Source organism: Pleurodeles waltl, chromosome 2_2 (genome assembly GCF_031143425.1).
Source record: "Pleurodeles waltl isolate 20211129_DDA chromosome 2_2, aPleWal1.hap1.20221129, whole genome shotgun sequence".
Lineage (NCBI taxonomy): Eukaryota > Metazoa > Chordata > Amphibia > Caudata > Salamandridae > Pleurodeles > Pleurodeles waltl.
Genome location: NC_090439.1, coordinates 943,759,193 through 943,778,400, shown reverse-complemented (window position 1 = coordinate 943,778,400; position 19,208 = coordinate 943,759,193). Strand labels below are relative to the sequence as shown.

At 40.4% G+C, this 19,208-nt stretch overlaps 1 protein-coding gene across 1 annotated transcript in view; it reads left to right on the top strand.

The window, feature by feature from the left end:
* Positions 1-19,208, top strand: part of CSMD3 (CUB and Sushi multiple domains 3) — a 2,682,374-nt gene that overhangs the window by 2,124,106 nt on the left and 539,060 nt on the right. The window contains exon 38 of the mRNA XM_069220640.1: positions 13,257-13,375. Within this exon, the coding sequence (XP_069076741.1) occupies positions 13,257-13,375 (119 nt within the window). The remainder of the gene's footprint in view (positions 1-13,256; positions 13,376-19,208) is intronic.

Below are 19,208 nucleotides of genomic sequence, written 5' to 3'. Positions count from 1 at the left end.
CCCTGACATAAATGGGAACAATAAATATACAGTAATAAACCTACACAATAACATACCTCTGGTGCTGTGTTGGCTTGGGGATAAAGAACACATGTTATGTACACAGAAGTCCAGGGCAGGTGACGAATTTCCTGACAAGTGAAAAGCAGTATTTGCCTACATCAGCTACAAATAATACACACTTCATTGGCCAAAGAGATAATTAATGCGATTTGGATTAGAGGTTTTACAAGTAGAATCGACATACCATCAATATTGGAGCTGTGTAAAGAATATGACAATATTCACACTAGATAGGCAAAATTCAGTCGTGTACCCGTCAGGTTTCCTGTGGTCTAGCCTGCATTTGGCCGTAGATAGAAATGTCCATAGAACCTGTGGTCGCATATACATTGACAGCAGATAGAAGAATGAACAGTGCACAAGAGTACATATAGGGTGCGTTTGCCACGGTCATACCGCCGGCCCCTCCAACTGACTACCAGGCTACTGCCAGGCGCTCATAATCCCCAGGGCAACACTGCTGCCCTGGGGATTATGAGTCCCCAACCACCAGCCTGTCATGGAATGGCTGGTGGTAAGGGGGACTCAGGGTGCCCCTGGGGGCCCCTGTACTGCCCATGCACTTTGCATGAGCAGTGCAGGGGCCCACTGGCACAGCCCCATCGCGCATTTCACTGCCCAAATTTCGGGCAGTGAAATGCGCGACGGGTGCTGCTGCACACCGCTGCACATCAACATTGCTGCCGGCTCTATTATGAGCGGCTGCAATGTTGATGTGACTTTTCCGCTGGGCCGTTTAAAAAATGAGGCAAAACCCACTAACCCTTTGACCTGGGTACATAAACATTAGAAATATTGTGTGGTCACTACAAGGGGGAAGTAAACCTAGACTTCCACGGTAAAGTTATTTATTCAAGAAAAATACAAATTTCAGTTTATCCGATCTCCTTGGGTTAATTAAAATTGTATTTCTCTTATCAACTCAATTATTATAATCTGCAAAACTCATCATGAACTTCTTATCATTATGATAAAAATACAATACTAGGTGCTCCTATACTTACAAACACAGTGAAAGTGAATATTGTGTACAAAAAGTGACGGTGTTATGTACAATATATACAAAATATGTGGTTAAAATCAATGAAACGTGAACTTCCAAAGGCTCCTTCAATCCACGAGTCCTGAAGTCACTCAGAGGCATGTAATATCAATCTCAATTAATTTATGTCGCCGTTTCGACCCTGTATATAGATATGAATCAACCACGAGTCATCATCAGGACTGGGAATCTCTCTGTATGTGTATGGTAGCACCTAGAAATAAGTCATATTCTATTTTAATATAGGGACTCTAATCATCAAACAAGTACATCAATTATTTAAATAGGGGTTATCACTCACCTATTAGTTCAGATTTAGTGTTATCATATCTTGATAAATCCTTACTTAATGGAGTACTGGCAATACTGGCGGCTGATTATTAATTCATAGCTTCTAAAAAAATAATTAAAAAAATAATAACACAAAGAATGAGTTTTAGAATGCCAAAAATAAAACTTCAGTCCTTAATATTGGTATTATCTACAACTTACTTTAAGAATGTCATCCCGCGCAACGGAGGAAGTCGAATTACAACCTCCCGTATGCATCTATTGGGAGCATTTGAATAGAGTCGGCACATGTGTGCCTAATCTTGTAGGTTGTTTCCTTTCTAATCTGCCTTAAATGCGGAGGGGGCAAGCGTCATCGCACCAAAAGATGCTTTCAATCGACAACCTGTGCCCTTTCTGGTCCGCAGGGGGGTGGTTTACGTAAGACGCCAAAGTCGGCTCAATCCGTTTAAAAAACAGGAGCTAATACTGGTCCTTTACAGCATTCTTATGTTAATATATACGTAGAACGCTAAATTCGGCTTCGTATTGGAAAACAAATCCACAGCCGTAGAAATAGATTTGGACTCTCTTCTGTAACATTGAAGTTTATGAATATCAAGTATAGTTTCATATCTCGCAGAAGAATTATCATGTTATCGTATAACAACTCAATGATAAACAAATCACGACGTAAAGAAACTGAGTCCTAATTTATATATTTGAAGCCCTTCATGGTACCATTTACCAAGGAACTAATAGCTAGAATTCACGGATTCTCATTGGGTGCCCCAAATTGGAGTTGAATTAGATAACATCAGACTAGATGGGAACATATTATTTTTTTAATCTTTTTAAAAATAACCGTATAGATTTGAGAATTAATGATGTCCGTACTTAATCTTGTGCATCAAAATAAATAAACCCATTTGAAGATTGCTATAGTTTAAGATGTCTACTATAAGTTTGTATAAAAAGATTTATGGTCATTTCTAAATCTAGAAAGATATATATATTTTTATTATTGTGCCCAAACACAAAGTGATCAATGGCATGTTATAGATGTAATAAATATCTCGAAAAACATGATGTGCAAGGCTGTTAGGAAGCGAATATTTATGTACATATCTGTGTGATTCATATGCATATGCACAAGTTATGATGATTAAACATATCCTCTAGCATCCTGAAGTCCCAAATAAGCCTTGAGACATCAGTGAACAAATGATGGAAAAGACTTGACAATTACAATAAAGAGGCCTGTCTCCAGTCCTCTAAGGAATTCAGTCCATCACTTATAGTTTCACATTTTTCCATCCAAAACAATTCGCGTTTGGTGAGGAGGTAATCTTTGTCCCCTCCTCTTGGGCCCAAAGTAATTTATTCAATAATTTGCCATTTCAAGTCATCGAATTTCGGGCAGTGAAATGCGCAACGGATGCTGCTGCACCCGCGGCACATCAACATTGCTGCCGGCTCTATTATGAACTGGCTGCAATGTTGATGTGACTTTTCCTCTGGGCCAGCGGACGGAAACGCTGTTTCTATCCACTGGCCCAGCAGAAAAGTCATAATAGGGGGCCAGCCATACAGCCAGCACTGGCGGTATGTTGGCTCCCGTGGCATCAGCAGTCTTTTTTAAAGACCGCCGAAGTCGTAATGAGGCCCATAATGTGCAAGAAATGGAATCCACAGTCATACGACTCCCGAAGGAAGGGACGCAACAAGCACTGCAGGATAATGGGGTACTCTGGTAGTACATGCAGGGTCCAGGTCTAGTTCCCCAAAAGGCTGCAGCGCTCACTGCAAGATCAGCAGGAGAGATAAACTCTCCGATCAAAGAAGGGTATAGAGAGTTCTTGATTATGCCCCAAAGAGAAAACCAGGAATCTGAGGCGCCAACAAGGACTGTAACACAGACTGGTGCAGGACTGAGAGTCTGTTACACACATTAGTCAAGCCTGAAAAATATCCAGAATGGTTTCTGTATATCGCACATGCTCAGTGCCCCTGTTGTAGCCCTGGACACCACAGAGAGGCAAATAAGGGATTGCCAATTGAGTCTAGTCTTTGCTTCCGTTGCCTGACCCTGGACCACTGGCACCTCAGTCTGTGTGCAGATGCACATGAATCAGTCCTTAACAGTCCTTAACAGGAGATAAAGATCAGGGCACAAAACACAGCAGAGCGACTCAGTAAGGTCAAGTAAGCGGGTGGCAAGACATTCGTTCTGGAGGAGGGATTGTTGTGACATTCACAACAAATGTTTTCATTTCCTGATGCAGCACATATTGTTCTATTACACTTCTGGAGTTTGGTATACTCTATTCGACAATATAATATAATGAGAAGAAAGATTTAATTAAAGAACTGACATCCACAACGTACCAGTTACGTCACACTGCAAATTGTCCTAATACAGTTATGTCCTTAGCCAATACCCACCCCTGTATGGATTAAGAAACCTCATCTACCTTTACCAAGGTTCAGGCAGGGCAGACTAGTTTCCTTCTCCCTCAGCTTCAATAATCACTGTGTATAGAAATTTCAGATCTTGCTGCAGGTGAAGACTTCATACAGACTTCACCCCCAGATAGTAACCCACATTCACCACTGTTTGCAATGCTGGTGGTGATCCACTAAAGCTAAACCAGTATAGTTGGTTCTCTTTTCACATAATGAACTCCAAAAACATTTCCTGGTATAGTTGCTTAAAACACAACAGGGTACCAGTTATCTCTCATTTGTCCTGCATTGTGTGTGTTCCCATGACAGCAGAGGTCTAAGGGTCAAACTGACTTTGCATAGATATATATCCCTGTGTGATTTCAGGACATCAACATCTACAAAGGTACTGTATCAATGCATCTTCTATAATGATATGGATATTTTAATCAGAAAATAAAATATTACCTTTGCTAGAAGTAGGCATTGAGCAGTTTAGAGGTTTGTTTGTGCCTGTTTAAGAGATTCTGGTGTATTAAAGAGATGTGAGCCAAGTGTTCTAGAGCTATCCTAACACACAATGCTTTATTGCTGTCATTCCATGAGTTAAGTGGTCTAGCCAGCTTTTTATCTACCTCAAAACACTCTATAATAATGTCTTCACAACAGATGGATAAACAACGTTTGATCACTGATTGTTAAAGAATTGTTTATCACGGCTCTACCTAGAGAATGGTGCTAAATAAACCTTTTCCCTTTTTTCACAACCTTCAATGTCACTCTGTAAGTCTTTAGGTAAACATGTTAATAATTTCATAAACAGGTTTGGAACTGCTGGCACCATTAAACAAAGTATCAATCAGTTATTTTTCCTTCTTGGAAATTTAAGTCAGGAGTGTTAAAGGACTATCAGACATTCACAATTCTGACTGCAACCAAACGTTCTTGTATAGGGAAACAAAGGTGTGTATATAAGGTGGCTCTTGACTGACCCATAGCAGTAGACTCCTTGGAACTGGAGAAACAGCTTTAATGTTTTGAACGAAATTTGCTTCCCATCCTGAATAATCGCTCCTGATCCAAACCCATAGCCATAAATCACTGTGATATTGGTGTGTTGTCTTTTGTAGTTTCTGGGTGTTCATTTAAGTTTGTTCAGTAAACATAGAATGTTTGATGGATCACACAATTGACTAATGTTAGCACCCAGCACGATTAATAGGTGATCTGATCAGAACAAGTACCCCATGAACAGAGAGGCTTTGTGCCTAGCCACTTACTCTCCAAACACAAATTAACACAGTTTCTAATAGGGCACATGTTCAACATAGACCCCAGAGCTTGTAGCCTGGATGCAGATTTCAGAGAAGTAATCCAAACCCTTATTCTGTTGGGACTCGGCTATGATAACCTCTTGCTTTCGAATTCTCAAAGTGCCTCTCGTGGCATTTCAAAGTAGCCCATCATACAACTTCTTGGGTAGCCACTGGTGTGAGATAATTTAACATCTCACCTGCTGAAATTTCTTTGAACTGCTCCTGTCAATGTGGCAAATCATTTTAAATTAAGCTGAGCCAAGCATAAAGCTTTATATTTTTGCAACACCTAGTAATGTCATTTAGAAATTGGTGAACTCAGGAAGCTCTAACACCATGTTTGAAACACAGGACACAATTGTCCTTGAGACACTGCCCTTTCCGGAATCATTAAACATGGCACCCTTGGTGTGGTCTCCCCTGATCTTTTTGTCTTCTGACCTCCTGTGTTGCTAGTTTCAATGTTGCTGTCTGTTGGACTCTGGGCACTTTACCACTGCTGTCCAGTGCTACCTACTTAAATTATGGTAACATTGGCTTATGCGCAATTGGCATATCTAATTTACTTATAAGTCCCTAGGAAAGTGCACTACGTGTGCCCAGGGCCTTTAAATCCAATGCTACTAGTCGGCCTGCAGCACCAATTATGTCACCCACCTCCGTAGCCCATGTAAATATGTCTCAGGCCTGCCATTGCAGAGCCTTTGTGGGCAGTTTTAAACTGCCATGTCGACATGGCAAGTTAACCCTCTTGCTAGACCCCATACTTCCTTTTATTCACCCTTAAGGTAGAACGCTGGACAGCCCCAGGGAAGGGTGCAGTGTATTTCAAAAGTTGGGCAAGTACCTTTTAGTTTTACATGTTCAGATAGTGAAAAACTCTTAAATTCGTTTGTCACTACTGCAAGGCCCATCTCTCCCGTAGGTTAACATTGGGATTCCCTTATTCCATCTTATAAATATAATTTCCATTTGGTAATAGATGGGACCCCCAAGTTTGATGTCTGTGGAATCACAAATTAAACTCCCAACTTATGTTGAAATAGTAATTCTGAAAATGCCTCTTTTAGGGAAGTTGGCATGTTCTTACTTTAATCATTCTCTGCATTCTATCTGGGTTGGGGGACAGCTGGGCCACACACAAAGGGACCCTAGGAGTGACCTATAGGCCATCAACATCCTGATGGGCCATCTTGGGCAGGATGGGAGGGAGGAGCTGACACACCTGAATGGACTGTGACTGCCCTCACACAAAAGGTTGCAAAGCACCCTGTGATGAGTCTGTAGCCAGGGAAGGAAGGGCCTCTATTTGAAGTCTCCTGACTTCAAAGACACAACTGGGTATAGGTACGGGAACTTAGACATCACCACATCAGTACACCTCTGGATCTCAGAACACTCTGCCAGGAAAAAGGGATACTGTGCTTCTGAAGGGACTGTCACTCTGCTGTACTCTGCTGGACACTTGCTCTGCTGTGCCTTCCCTGCTGCCTGCTGCCCACCTTTTCTGGTAGTGAGAAGGACTGGATTTTCATCTCTACATCCCCAGAACCAAAGTGACTCCAAGGGCTTGCTGATTTGCCTTCTGTTCTGAAGTCTCAGAGACATCAAAGTCTTCACTTCATCCTGCAACAGCACCTAGACTTTTCTTGCTGCAAGTCATGCCCTGTCAAGTGGTGGCAATCCAGTCCTGGGCCTTGGAAGTGTGTATAAAGTGCTGCAACTGCCAGAACCTACACATCAATGCAGTTGTGCCAATCGGAACCGACGCATTTCTTTGGCGGAGATGCATCGCCTGCATCGAGGACATAGCAATGCTGGCTGCGTAGATTGCCAACACATTACCTAAACTGGAGGGGGCCTCCATATCTTGATTTGCTCAGCTTGGAGGTGATGTAAGGCCTACATCCAGCGAGATCAATGCCAACACATTGCTTCCTCTGCTCCATGAATCAGACCTTCGACGGCACAACTTTGTACCTTTTCAGTTGGACAAGGGTGGTTCCTGTATCCAACCAGTGCTCCACCGTAGTGGGCCTCACTTTTAAGATTTCAGCTGGTCTACCTCGCCAGATAGCCCAGGTTGACGCTTTATGCTTTTAAGCACTACAACTAAGTTTATTCTTTAAAAATTCATATCTCAACTTCTGCTTATTATATTTTTGTTATTTGGTCTTCTTTTGTTCATTAAATTAAGCTCTATTTTTTCTAACCAGGTGTGGTATCATTTTGTGTGGTGTTTTTCACAAATACTTTACACATTGCCTCCTAAGTTAAGCCTGCCTGATCTGTGCCAAGCTACCTAAGGGTGAGCACAGATAAATTCATTATTTGTAACTGACTTACCCTGACTAGGATTTTGGTCCCTACTCGGGCAGGGTGCATATCTCTGCCAACTAACGATCCAATTTCAAACAGAAGTCAAAAAACAAAAACCTTTCTCCTCAGAAAGGGCTCTTCAGGCTTTGAAATCAATCCCAACCACTTGTTATTTCAGTGCCAGTTAGGGTGATCACTCACACCACGTCATTTCAGAGACTGTTTCCAGTTTTATACTTTTCAACTACAAATTAATGGTTTCAGGTGTGTGCATCTAATTCGTTTAATGGAAGCAAAACAAGATTACAGCACTTATAATGAGTTATGCAATCATGCAGAAGTCAAGGACTGGAAGCAGCATACCTAATGACCTGGAGGGAGGAGATTAGTCTGTTGCCAATTCAAAAACTAAAAGGCTACAGGTGTGTCAGGTAGTGTCCTTAACAGATCCTTTTCCTATATTGCCAGTGCTTACAGTTCTGGAAATGTTGTTTGTATTCTTAATCTGCAATTTTATGTACTGGTGTACTATGTACACTAATGATTTGATCTTAATGGATGCCATTTAGTCTGTGAAACTTTATTATATGTATTCACAATTTGTATGAAGCGGCTCTATGGAAAGCACTCTAATTTGTATCACATCCATGCTATTATTAAATTGCCATTAAGTGAACAAAAATAGAATGTCCAAGGGCTTATGGGCAGATCTCACTCTCCATTACCACCTAACAACATAATTCCTCTTCATCTTTGTCGTTTTCACAAGCAATGGCACAACCCTCACTTGGGTCACTTTAGAGGCAGATGTGTGCTCACCCAGTCTGTGCTTGACTGGTCCGGGCCTATCTGAGGCTCATATGTCACAAGTCCATAAAATGTCTGCCTGTGGACCACAAGCAAGTGAGCATAAAACTACTGGTTACACACATTTTTCAGAAAGAGATTTGAGTCTGTAGGTATGTTTGATTTAAAAGATGTGTGCTCTATGTTGTTGCACAGTGTGTGGGGTTTTCTCCGTGCAGTTTGTTGTTGCAAACTGAACTATAGATTGCACTCAAATGTAAAGACATTTAGACCCCGACTGAGGTTTACACTTCAACAATATACTGACAACGGTGAAGCACTTTAATTCCCACAAAGCTAAACAAATAGTAGGTTTACAAACTATGAAGGTTTAATAGCAGATTAGCAAAGTTACAAATTCAAACAAGACAAACTATTTATTGTTGCCATGAGCACATTAAGCAAGTTTCAGTTTCCCCTAATTTGCTAAGCTAAAAGGAAATCAGGAAATTTGTGAGGGAAGTTAAGTAGAAGGTGTCAGCAAGTGAAACCTCCAACAGCGGAATCACATAAAGATTCAGTCAATTAACTGAGAATGGATTTGCACAGGAGTCTAACTCTTTGACCAGGAGCAAATGGGAGTGGCTAGTCTCAAGAGAGTGGAAAGGGGCATCTAATTCTAACTAGCTCAGCAATGCACAAGTAAATCATACAGTTCTTTATAATGAAGGCGAACTCCTAGGATGCTTGTTTCCGGTCCAGTGAGGACCTGGCTTGGCAGTTCGGTCTGGACTGTTCCCATGAGGAACAGGGTCAAGACTGATTTGCATATGGCTGGGTCCAAACTGGGGTGGCATGGTGAGCAAAAGAACGATGGATTAAACCCAGATCTATGACTGGCGGTGAGTGTTTGACAATGTTCAGCATTCCGTCCATCACTTGTTGTTTTTGCTTTGTCGCCCTAAGTGGGAAGGGTATGCCCAGACGTGGGTCCCATGCTTCCCATGCCACTGGATTCAAGCTAGCCTGGCTGATGCCAGGATGCTTGTTTCCGGTCCAGTGAGGACCTGGCTTGGCAGTTCGGTCTGGACTGTTCCCATGAGGAACAGGGTCAAGACTGATTTGCATATGGCTGGGTCCAAACTGGGGTGGCATGGTGAGCAAAAGAACGATGGATTAAACCCAGATCTATGACTGGGGGTGAGTGTTTGACAATGTTCAGCATTCCGTCCATCACTTGTTGTTTTTGCTTTGTCGCCCTAAGTGGGAAGGGTATGCCCAGACGTGGGTCCCATGCTTCCCATGCCACTGGATTCAAGCTAGCCTGGCTGATGCCAGGATGCTTGTTTCCGGTCCAGTGAGGACCTGGCTTGGCAGTTCGGTCTGGACTGTTCCCATGAGGAACAGGGTCAAGACTGATTTGCATATGGCTGGGTCCAAACTGGGGTGGCATGGTGAGAAAAAGAACGATGGATTAAACCCAGATCTATGACTGGGGGTGAGTGTTTGACAATGTTCAGCATTCCGTCCATCACTTGTTGTTTTTGAACTCCCTACATTCACATAAAGAGAAACAGACAGAATCTAATATTTCACTAAAAATTATTTTCAGGCTTTTTTTCCAAACATTGTACAATGGAAGGTTTCAGCTGCACGGCCTCCAGGAGATATCACATACCATGAGAGTACATTGTGGTCAGTATGTCCTCTGCAAACGTGCAGGGATTGATTATTCATCTTTCAGTGAAACACACACAGATAAACAATTCTCACAGACACCAAAACGTTTCACAACAATCTAATTAGTGTGAACTACTGCAGTTTGGCTCTTCAAAAAAAAGAGAAGAACACCACAGCGAAAAGTACATTTTGTGTGTTAGTGAGTCATGAAAATCACACTTTGTTTATGTGTATGTGATATACAGCTTCAGGTATACGTTGTGCAAAACGAAAAATAATGAGGATGTCACCAATGTCCCAGTTACTTTGTTCTTCATGTGTTCATATAAGTTAAGCAACGTGAGTTTACTGAACTTAACACAATATGAGCTGGTGCATTGCAGTTCTACGTTTCCAAGCAGGGTCCACAGATTGCTGCCATTATTCTTTTCAATGCGCGATGTGCAAACAGGCCCTATAGAAGAACAGCCCATTGTGAGCATTTCTCAGGGGCATACACAAGAATTGTTCCCAGGTCTATGCTATTCTTCAAAAGTCCACATACTCTTCATGCAGAACCTTTTCTACAGACAGTCTCCGGAAGCAGTACATAAGGCTACTATTTAGTCTTTCAGACTCGACTCCACAGGGGTGACTGAAAGAACTGCTTGTTTTGTTCTGGACCGGAACGAAAATTATTTTTCATATACCTTTTCAAGGGATTAGTTCCCAAAAGCTGTGTATCAATTTTGTACAGTTTTGTCCCTCGCCCCGTGAGTGTTTCACAAAATTGCCTGGCACAGCAACTGGCGGCGTTAAATGACGCAGACCAGCTGAGACGGGTGCATTCTGGTCTATAAGACAAGAAGGGAAAGGGGCTAGTTGGCGCAGATAAGACTCGCCATCAGCTGCCGTCAGAGCCTTTGCCCAAACTTCACAGATACATATGGCAGATAAAATAATAAAGTGTTCTGTTAAAGAAAAGTGCACTGCCTGTGCTGTTTATGACAGACTCTTAACTACCTGCACAAAAGTGGACGTTCGGGAAAAAAAATTGAAATAAATGTTGAAAACGAGGCTCTGATTACATGTGTCCTACTTAGCAACACGCTTATCACAGCAATAACAGGCCTCAAAGTTCTGGAGGGACAATGTAGAGAAGGCTAATTTGCGACGTAATAACACTGCAGAGCATTCCAGAACACACTGAATTAAAAAGCACTTCCCGGAAAAAGTTGTGCAAGTACAGTAACTAATTACAAACGGCACCTTTTGTACCTCTGCGGAGCTGGAAAGGCTGAGCTGACCCCCCTTGTATTTGAACCTCTAATCTCCAGCCCGTTTAGGTCTCACAGGCTCAAAGCAAGCCCATTAGCGAGTGAATTATTTCTCCGAATACTAAAGTTATCAACTTTGGGTCACTGCATGATTAATCCTTCAAAATGGCCAACAGAATGCACTCAAATACATTCACGCACGGATGGCAGAACAAGACATCCCAGTGGTTTAATGCAGCTGAAGCTTTTGGAAAATATTCACCTTAGAATACTTGATTACATAATTACTGTAATTAGTTTACTGATTTGCAAGTGATGAGAAAGTTAATTAGTGAACATGAATGGATAATGTTCGCGGGCTAAAAACACCTGCTGTTTACTAAATGAAAAGGTAGTTCTATTAATATTAACTTGTTCTATAGTTTGTTGTTAACAAATATTAATGAAATATAACTAATTATGAAATCCTTGCTATAGCCAAGGACCAATCACAGAATTGAGCAACTACATTCACTACCTCAAAACATTGCAAAGAAAGAAAAAAACGCTTGTTTTATTTGAACAGTACACCAATGGTGTTCTCATCAGTGCTGTAATGAGTTCTAATTCAACGAGTGTACTGACAAGACCTGGCCAAACGTTTCAACGACATTGCCAGTGTTCATGGCCTGTAAAGTATGACTGGAGTAAGGGTTATCTGACGCAGTGCCATTTTGATAGGTAACGGACACACGTTAAGAATGTTAGGAATCTGGGGAAGGTCGCTTCTGGTATAGCACCACTTAATCTCCGGGTCTTTGCCAGAACATTGTCTGTATTTACAGCCGTAAACTGAGCTTTTTGGCTCCAGGGTCTCAAGGAGGTGTCGGCAGATACATTGAGTTTCACTGTTCTAGAGGTTAACTTCTGTTTGGACGCCAGACCTACTGAAAGGGCTCTAGACTCAATTTTCTCATTTTAAAATGGCTTTCCTTGCTGGAAAGCAACTGTTCTCCTGGGAATAGCTTGATCACAGACAGTTCTACAGAGGCAGTGAACTATAAACAACCAATGTTTTGCAACTTGACTGTCCTTATACAAACCCCGTCTGCTTTGTCATATCCATACTGACATTATCTTGTAACATTGTTTACATCTAGATAAGCAATATACCGATGACATTTGACAGACAAAAGGTAGTTGGTCTATTGAGACCCAGCTAAGTGTCTCCTAAAACACCATTCACAAATAATTCTCACCGTTTGGAAGGGAGGAGCTACAGAAGTTAAATTCATGCCAGTTGCAGTACAGAATGGATGCCCATGATGGCAAGAATGCAGGGCTTTGTAATTAGGCCTGGGCAGAGTTCATGGAGCTCTGCTACGTGGAACTACGCGAAGTGCTGAAAAACTCCACTGTGCTATGCAGAGTTTGGGTAAGTCATGCTGTTTACGCTGATTTTTAGCACAGGAGTCTCTCCCGCACTGTAAAATCAGTGCGAACTGCATCACATGGAGCACCAGAGGGCACTAACTTCTTTCTGCCATTCAAGTAGATTTTCTACTCAAGCTGCAGCTTCCTCAATGCAAGTGCCAACTTTCATATTGCGAGCGGTCGCGGCATACCACAACTGCTCATGTTCACAAATCTCGCTCGCCAACTTATGAATTTCTTGCGAGAGAAAAAAGCTCTGCTCCACATCACTTTACAGAGTTTTTCAGAACTCTGCACCCTGTGCAGAGCGCAGAGTGGGGGAAAACTCTGCCAACTCCAGCAGCGGAGTGGAATCCTTCACCCACCCCTGGTTGTAATAGACTGGACCCAGCACCAAACCATTGCTACTCACGGCCAAAGGGGTTGTCCACCTGCAGCAGTTTGGGTGAGGGCACAGTTAAAAACTAAGCAGTAGTTCTGACTAATGTACAAAACCACAGAAATTTACCAGTTTTGCAGTTTTGTACTAGAACCATAACTCTGTTAGTAAAACGAATGTGTTCTTTGCAAATATAAATGCTATGTCATGTTTTCAGCGCCGACATTTAGTTTGTAGCACTTCATTTGTTTCAGAGATTGTGATGCCAAAATAATTATTTTTCAAAGCAATAGGTCTGGATTCCTGTTCAGAGCCACAAACGCCAAGCAATGGAATAAAAATTGGTGACAGATACATGGTTGGTGATGTTGCATCCTTTCAGTGTGACCAAGGATACTCTCTCCAGGTGAGTCTTCTATAGTGTGCTTGCTCTAACATTACAGTACAGCAGAGCTCAGTTACATGAGTGCACGTTCTTTCTTATCTCACTAGCTGTATAAGTTAAAAATAGGAAAGGAAATATATCGAATCAACAAGAAATTGCTTAACAGTGGCTAAAGCAGCCCGACACCGTCATTGTTTTGAAGGTTTTAAGATTAGGTAATTAATTGTGCTTGTACATTAAAAATACATGCATTTGTCTAGATCCATAGTCTCGAACTTGAAATTTGTGTAAATCCATACAGTACTTTCTTGGGCCGCTCTTTCCTAATGCTTTCCACATGGAATAAACACCAAAATTAAAATGCATCAGAGTCACTTGACAGTGGCAGCTAAAGAACGTGTCTTGATAGCATAATATATTGTATGATGAATGAGATATAATGGTTCATTAATTCAGTTTTTTGCTTTTTATTGTCATTTGTGGGCTCACGATGTATGCAAAAATGGACTAACATTAAAATGAATGCTGTTTAATAGTTATTTGTTTTTTAAAATGTCACCAAATATAATGTGTTGTGTTTCAAGACAAATGTTTGTGTATATAGAGTTTCCCTGTATTTGGCACTATAGTTTTCCCATTGTGCAGATTAAAAGAATTCACAAATGTTATGTATAATTCTGGCGCTTGAGTATGAAGGTACCAGTAGACTTGAAAGCAATAATAATGTTAGTGTAAGTGAAATATTATAAATGTTACCATAACTTCAAGATTGCTATACAGGACAATGTTATGCATGCCCTTTTTAGGAATTTTTATGTTACATTTTTAGTTTGGTGGTTTTTAGCTTGAAAAATGTGTTTTGTCAAACAGGGAAATGTTTATCAAACGTTGATGAACTACTGCACTACACTATTTCCTTTCTTCTTTTGTTAGTAGACTGGAGAATTTGTTTAAGCTGTTTTCTGCTGAGTGCAGCTAACAATGGGCACTGACCATTTACATTTAGTTTACCTTTCATAAATATAATGTTGATCACACAATTCACAATTATGAAGCTTGGCAGAGTTGTTTGGGGCTGTGGCAATGATGATGAAACTCCTACGTCACAAGCATCTTTGAAGTATACTTCTGAATTTTGTGCATAAATGCACCTAAACATCTTACACATAGCACATTGCTGCATATATGTACCACAGTGCATAATGTTATTGATTACTATTGCTGAGTATGAGGAGGGGCCATGATTTATGAGAAGCAAAGATTGTTGTGGGGCACGATGGCCCCCTCTTTCCCAATGTTTGAGAAACCTGGACAAAAGTCCATGGACTAAGCAGCTATAATGTCGCTCCTTATTAGATAACATAGAGTATAAAAAAACATTATTTGTGCAATTTCAGAAACCAGATTATACAGCCACTATCCCTGATGTTGACATCGTGATCACATAGTGCACCATTTTCCTTCAAAATTACAACGCCAAAATCCTTTCATAATAGTTGCATTTTGTGCCGTATATGTTTTCACTCCTATCGATTACACATTCCATATATTCTCTTTTTGGGTTATCTTATTTCCCTTTGTTTATGCGACATGGAATCGGGCAGAAAATGAAAGTACAGTACCCATAATCCATTTGAAATGTGAAAAAATCAAAGTTGCGAAATGCAATTCAAATAGACTCAATAGAATGATTTCTTGTTTAGATATGAAAGATTATAAAGTATCTGTATGGTAATAGGGTGATATGTAGTTTGTTTAGGCTTCTAAGGTGTTTTCTCTAACGCATATAAACACTAAGAAGGGCATGACAGGAAGTACCTGTGAGCAAGGTCAGAAAGACCGAAACACGTCGGGTGTGATACTCGCTGTGGACTGAATTGAGTCCTGCATTAAAGCATGACAACGGATTAACAACTTTAAAGTGTGGCTTCCTTTTTCGAGAATCAAAAAGAAACAGTAAGATGAACTAACGGGTGTCCGACCGTAAAACGGGCATCACTGTGAAATGCAAGTGCGCCGGAGCACTCCAATCGAGGACAGCGAAACTGACATATATATATATATTACAAAAGTTAGTGACATTATAGCTAGGAATTATACAAATGTCTTACTTTATATTAAAATATTAAAATAAAAACATAGAAATTGACTGAAAAAACAAAGGTTAAAGGAATGATATAGTTAGATGCAAATGACAGTTGAAACATATTATTTTAAAATAACAAAGCCACTGAAATTCACCAGTTATAGTTCTCTCAAGTATAAACTGTGCCTCATATAACTATAACTCACACCCCTGCTATGCACAGTGTTATCATCAAAGATATGTCACATGTTGTAGTGATGTTCGCAAAGATATCCCAGAATATGTCATAAATGATGTAATATGTGAGGTGATTAGCGGTGCATGAAATTTAGAAAGTGCAGCTATCTCTTATTAAGCTTTTTTGTATTGAAGAATACAGTGACAATGAGAGAAGCATGACCAACAGTTGTGCAAGAGCAATGTCTTATTAGATTTGCTGAATCATATTACTCATATTGTTTTTTGGTTGCCATGCAGCAGTTATTGTTTATAGAAATAAGTCTATGAGAAGGCTGCACAGGAGGCCGGGAGAAGAAGAGAAAATCATAGAATGATATGTTTATTGAAAACATAAAACATGTGAACTCAGTGTAAGTGTTCAATCAAAATAAAAAAAAAGTTCCCAGATGCCAAGCCGTAACAATTCTCCTCTTCAGATGTAATCAACAGTAACACAAGAATTTAAAATATTGTGCAATGAAGAAAATTAGTAAGTGTGATTTTTAGCTTTTCTGTAAAGCTGTTTTTCTAACATAGTTAGTTAATATTGTTGTGTTCAATCTCAGGAAGGCCCACTTAGGATCAATAACTTTGATTCACAGGAGACTTTTGAGAGAACAGGAGTACATTCTACTGAGTCTTAAGGCCAACAAAGCTATTTCAAGAAAAGTCAGGGAGTAAAGGAAAAAAGTTTTGGGGGAACACCACTCAAAGGATATCAGTTCTCACAGGTACCATTGAAGGTGATCCTTAGGAGTCAAAAAAGGCAATTTCTTCTGCTTCTTTCATTCTCTACAAACAAGATTATACCAGCACAGTTTTATAAAGTGGTGACTTTTGTGAGTCCGACAAATTATTTTGGCACACTTTCTTTTGGGTGATAATTTAAAAAAAAGAGCTGGATAATACTTTAAGAACCTGATTTACTAAATAGAGTGTGACACAGTCCAGGAACCAAAGTTGTGAAAGGGGGGGGAGGTAGCACAAAAACATATGTACTATTTATGGTCTTCTGCTGCTCTCTTCCCCTGCTTTTGTGTAGCAACAGGCAGCCCAGCACGAAGCACACATCTTTGCATCATGACTATACTAGACTGCCTCCTTTGATGTATCAGAAATATTAAAGAGCACCATCAAACCAAATAATAAGATATTAAAAATACATGATGTGGAGGCTCCCTCCTCTCCTTGTTCACAACTGAATGAACACTACAAAACTATGCAAAGATGGGCTTCAAACCTTTTTACTATAAGTAACCTAGAAAGCACTGGGCTGGAATCACAGCATTGGTTTATGTATGTGTAAGTTTACTGCAGAAAATACCTCATTAATACTGTCAAGAGTCCACAGAATAATTTTGGGAAGGTGTAGATTGGTTGGAAAGTAGGCATACCAAAGTGTGATTTGAATTTTACATTTGTGAATGCAATCAAATATGCATACAACTAGGAGCAATACTATCTTTCCATGTTCACCGCTGAATATATTCTGGAAGTTAATCCAACCAAAGATTGGATTAGGTCCCATTCCAGGATGGCATGAACGCCATTTAGTGGTAGCTAAGGGGCACAGCTGTAAACTCTGGATTGCTTACTACAACACCTGACTCCTCCTTTGTGACACCTGGCCTTAAAGATGGCAAAAGAAGAAAACAGGGATGACTTTGCCCTTGTTTTTTTCAGCTCATTTTTAATTACGGTAACAGTGAATAATTGTATATTTTATTTCAATCAATCTTTTTTTATTTCAAAGGAATCATAAAAGAAAACAATTCATCATATACATAAAATATGTTGGTCCAACCACACTATGGTGAAAAGTTTATAACCATAATGAATACATACAATTATTGCAAAATGCAACACAAGTTCTGTTCATAAAAATTAATTAAATGGTCAGTGGTATATTCTGCTAGGCCAAAGGCTGTCCGTGTATCAAAGCCCTCCACTGTCTATAAGGATGTCCTTAAAAACCCACCCCTATAACTATAAAATATAAACCAATCCATTTTGCATAGTTTTCCTCAAGCTTACAGCCACCTTTAAAAAATAACATATTCTTAAGCAGACAGCATAATCCTCTAAATGCTGTAAATAGTGTAGTACATCCCTGCACCTCTGAAACAATAGGGGCTTGAAGGCAGGCTTTAAAAAGTGCTGAAAGAAAGATTTAAAAAAACTAAACTACAAACAACATAGAATTACTCAAAGATTGTATGGACAGCATATCACAAGGGCAAGCATGTGCACTCTGACCCCAAACATAGTCATCTCCACACTGTGTCAGCTCTAAATGAAAAAGAAGAGATCTGGGGCCAAAAACATAATGTACTTTCGTAGTCAATCAGTTCTACTTGTAAGCTCTGTGACTGACTACATTTGAGGAACAAAGACTTAACCATTTATTTATCACCTTTAACAAGGGTAGATGATAATTCAAACATATCAGAAAGGCCAAGAGCTCCAAAGGGATGTTGAACAAAGCACAGGCATGCGTTTGACAGACCCTTCTCCAAACTAAGGCAATCCTGTACCATGTCCCTGTTTGGACTGCATTCCTTATTTGCCCATATCCCAACCCATTGCAAAAGAGGTGCCAACTTCAATCGCTCTCTGATATTTTGTAAACTGAGTTCTCTCCCTGGATAATGAAATGAGAGGTGGTGGGGGAAGGGAAAGAAACAGCCTATGTATTTAATTTCCCTCAATCTCTAGAAGGAGGGCATTGGAGTACCCTCAAACTCGAGCCCCATACCAGGCAGCAGGGGCACCCTGGGAAATATTTATCTTCCCTTTGGGGGTTATGGTGCCCCTTCACACTAAGTGGGGAATGTTTAATATTGCTCCTGCAGACCTGCTAAGTTTTAGACAGGAATATCTGATCTTTGATTGCCACAAACCAGAGGCATCATAAACAACTCCCAGATAGCTAAAGCTATTCACAAGGCCCTGCCATTGGCTGTCTATTTTTAGGTTGAGGGCACTTCTCCTTCCTGGTCTACAAGTCATTATATGTGACTCCCCAAAATTTGTAACAAGTTCTAGCTTACTCATAAAATTTACAAAACACACCATCTGAAAGAGGAGAGCTCTTGGAGTCCTTGCCATAAGGACCACATCATCCGCATAAAGTAACACAACTGTAGACAAATTTCCTATCTTCAGTACATCACTCGTGGCCAAAAAAGAACTGAGGTTATTGATGTATATATGAACAGCAGAGGGGCCAGAATACAACTCTCACAAGGTCCTCTGCTTAGCTGGGAGGGCTCAGTCCACTCTCCCATTGGGTCAAATCGAACCTTAACTGTTAGGTTTCTCTGCAAGATGTATAAAAAATCATTAAAGACTTATCCACCCTCAAATCTAATAACATGAGCCAAAATTTGGTGCATGAATAGAATCAAGGGCTGGTGAGAGGTCCATAAAGACCAGGTGCAGAGAGCATTTTCTAGCAATAGTGTACTTGCGTGTAATCAGAAGTAAATTTTAATCATTGCTTCTTGGTACCCAGGCCTGATTGAAAGCCTGATTAAAAAGGACACAAAG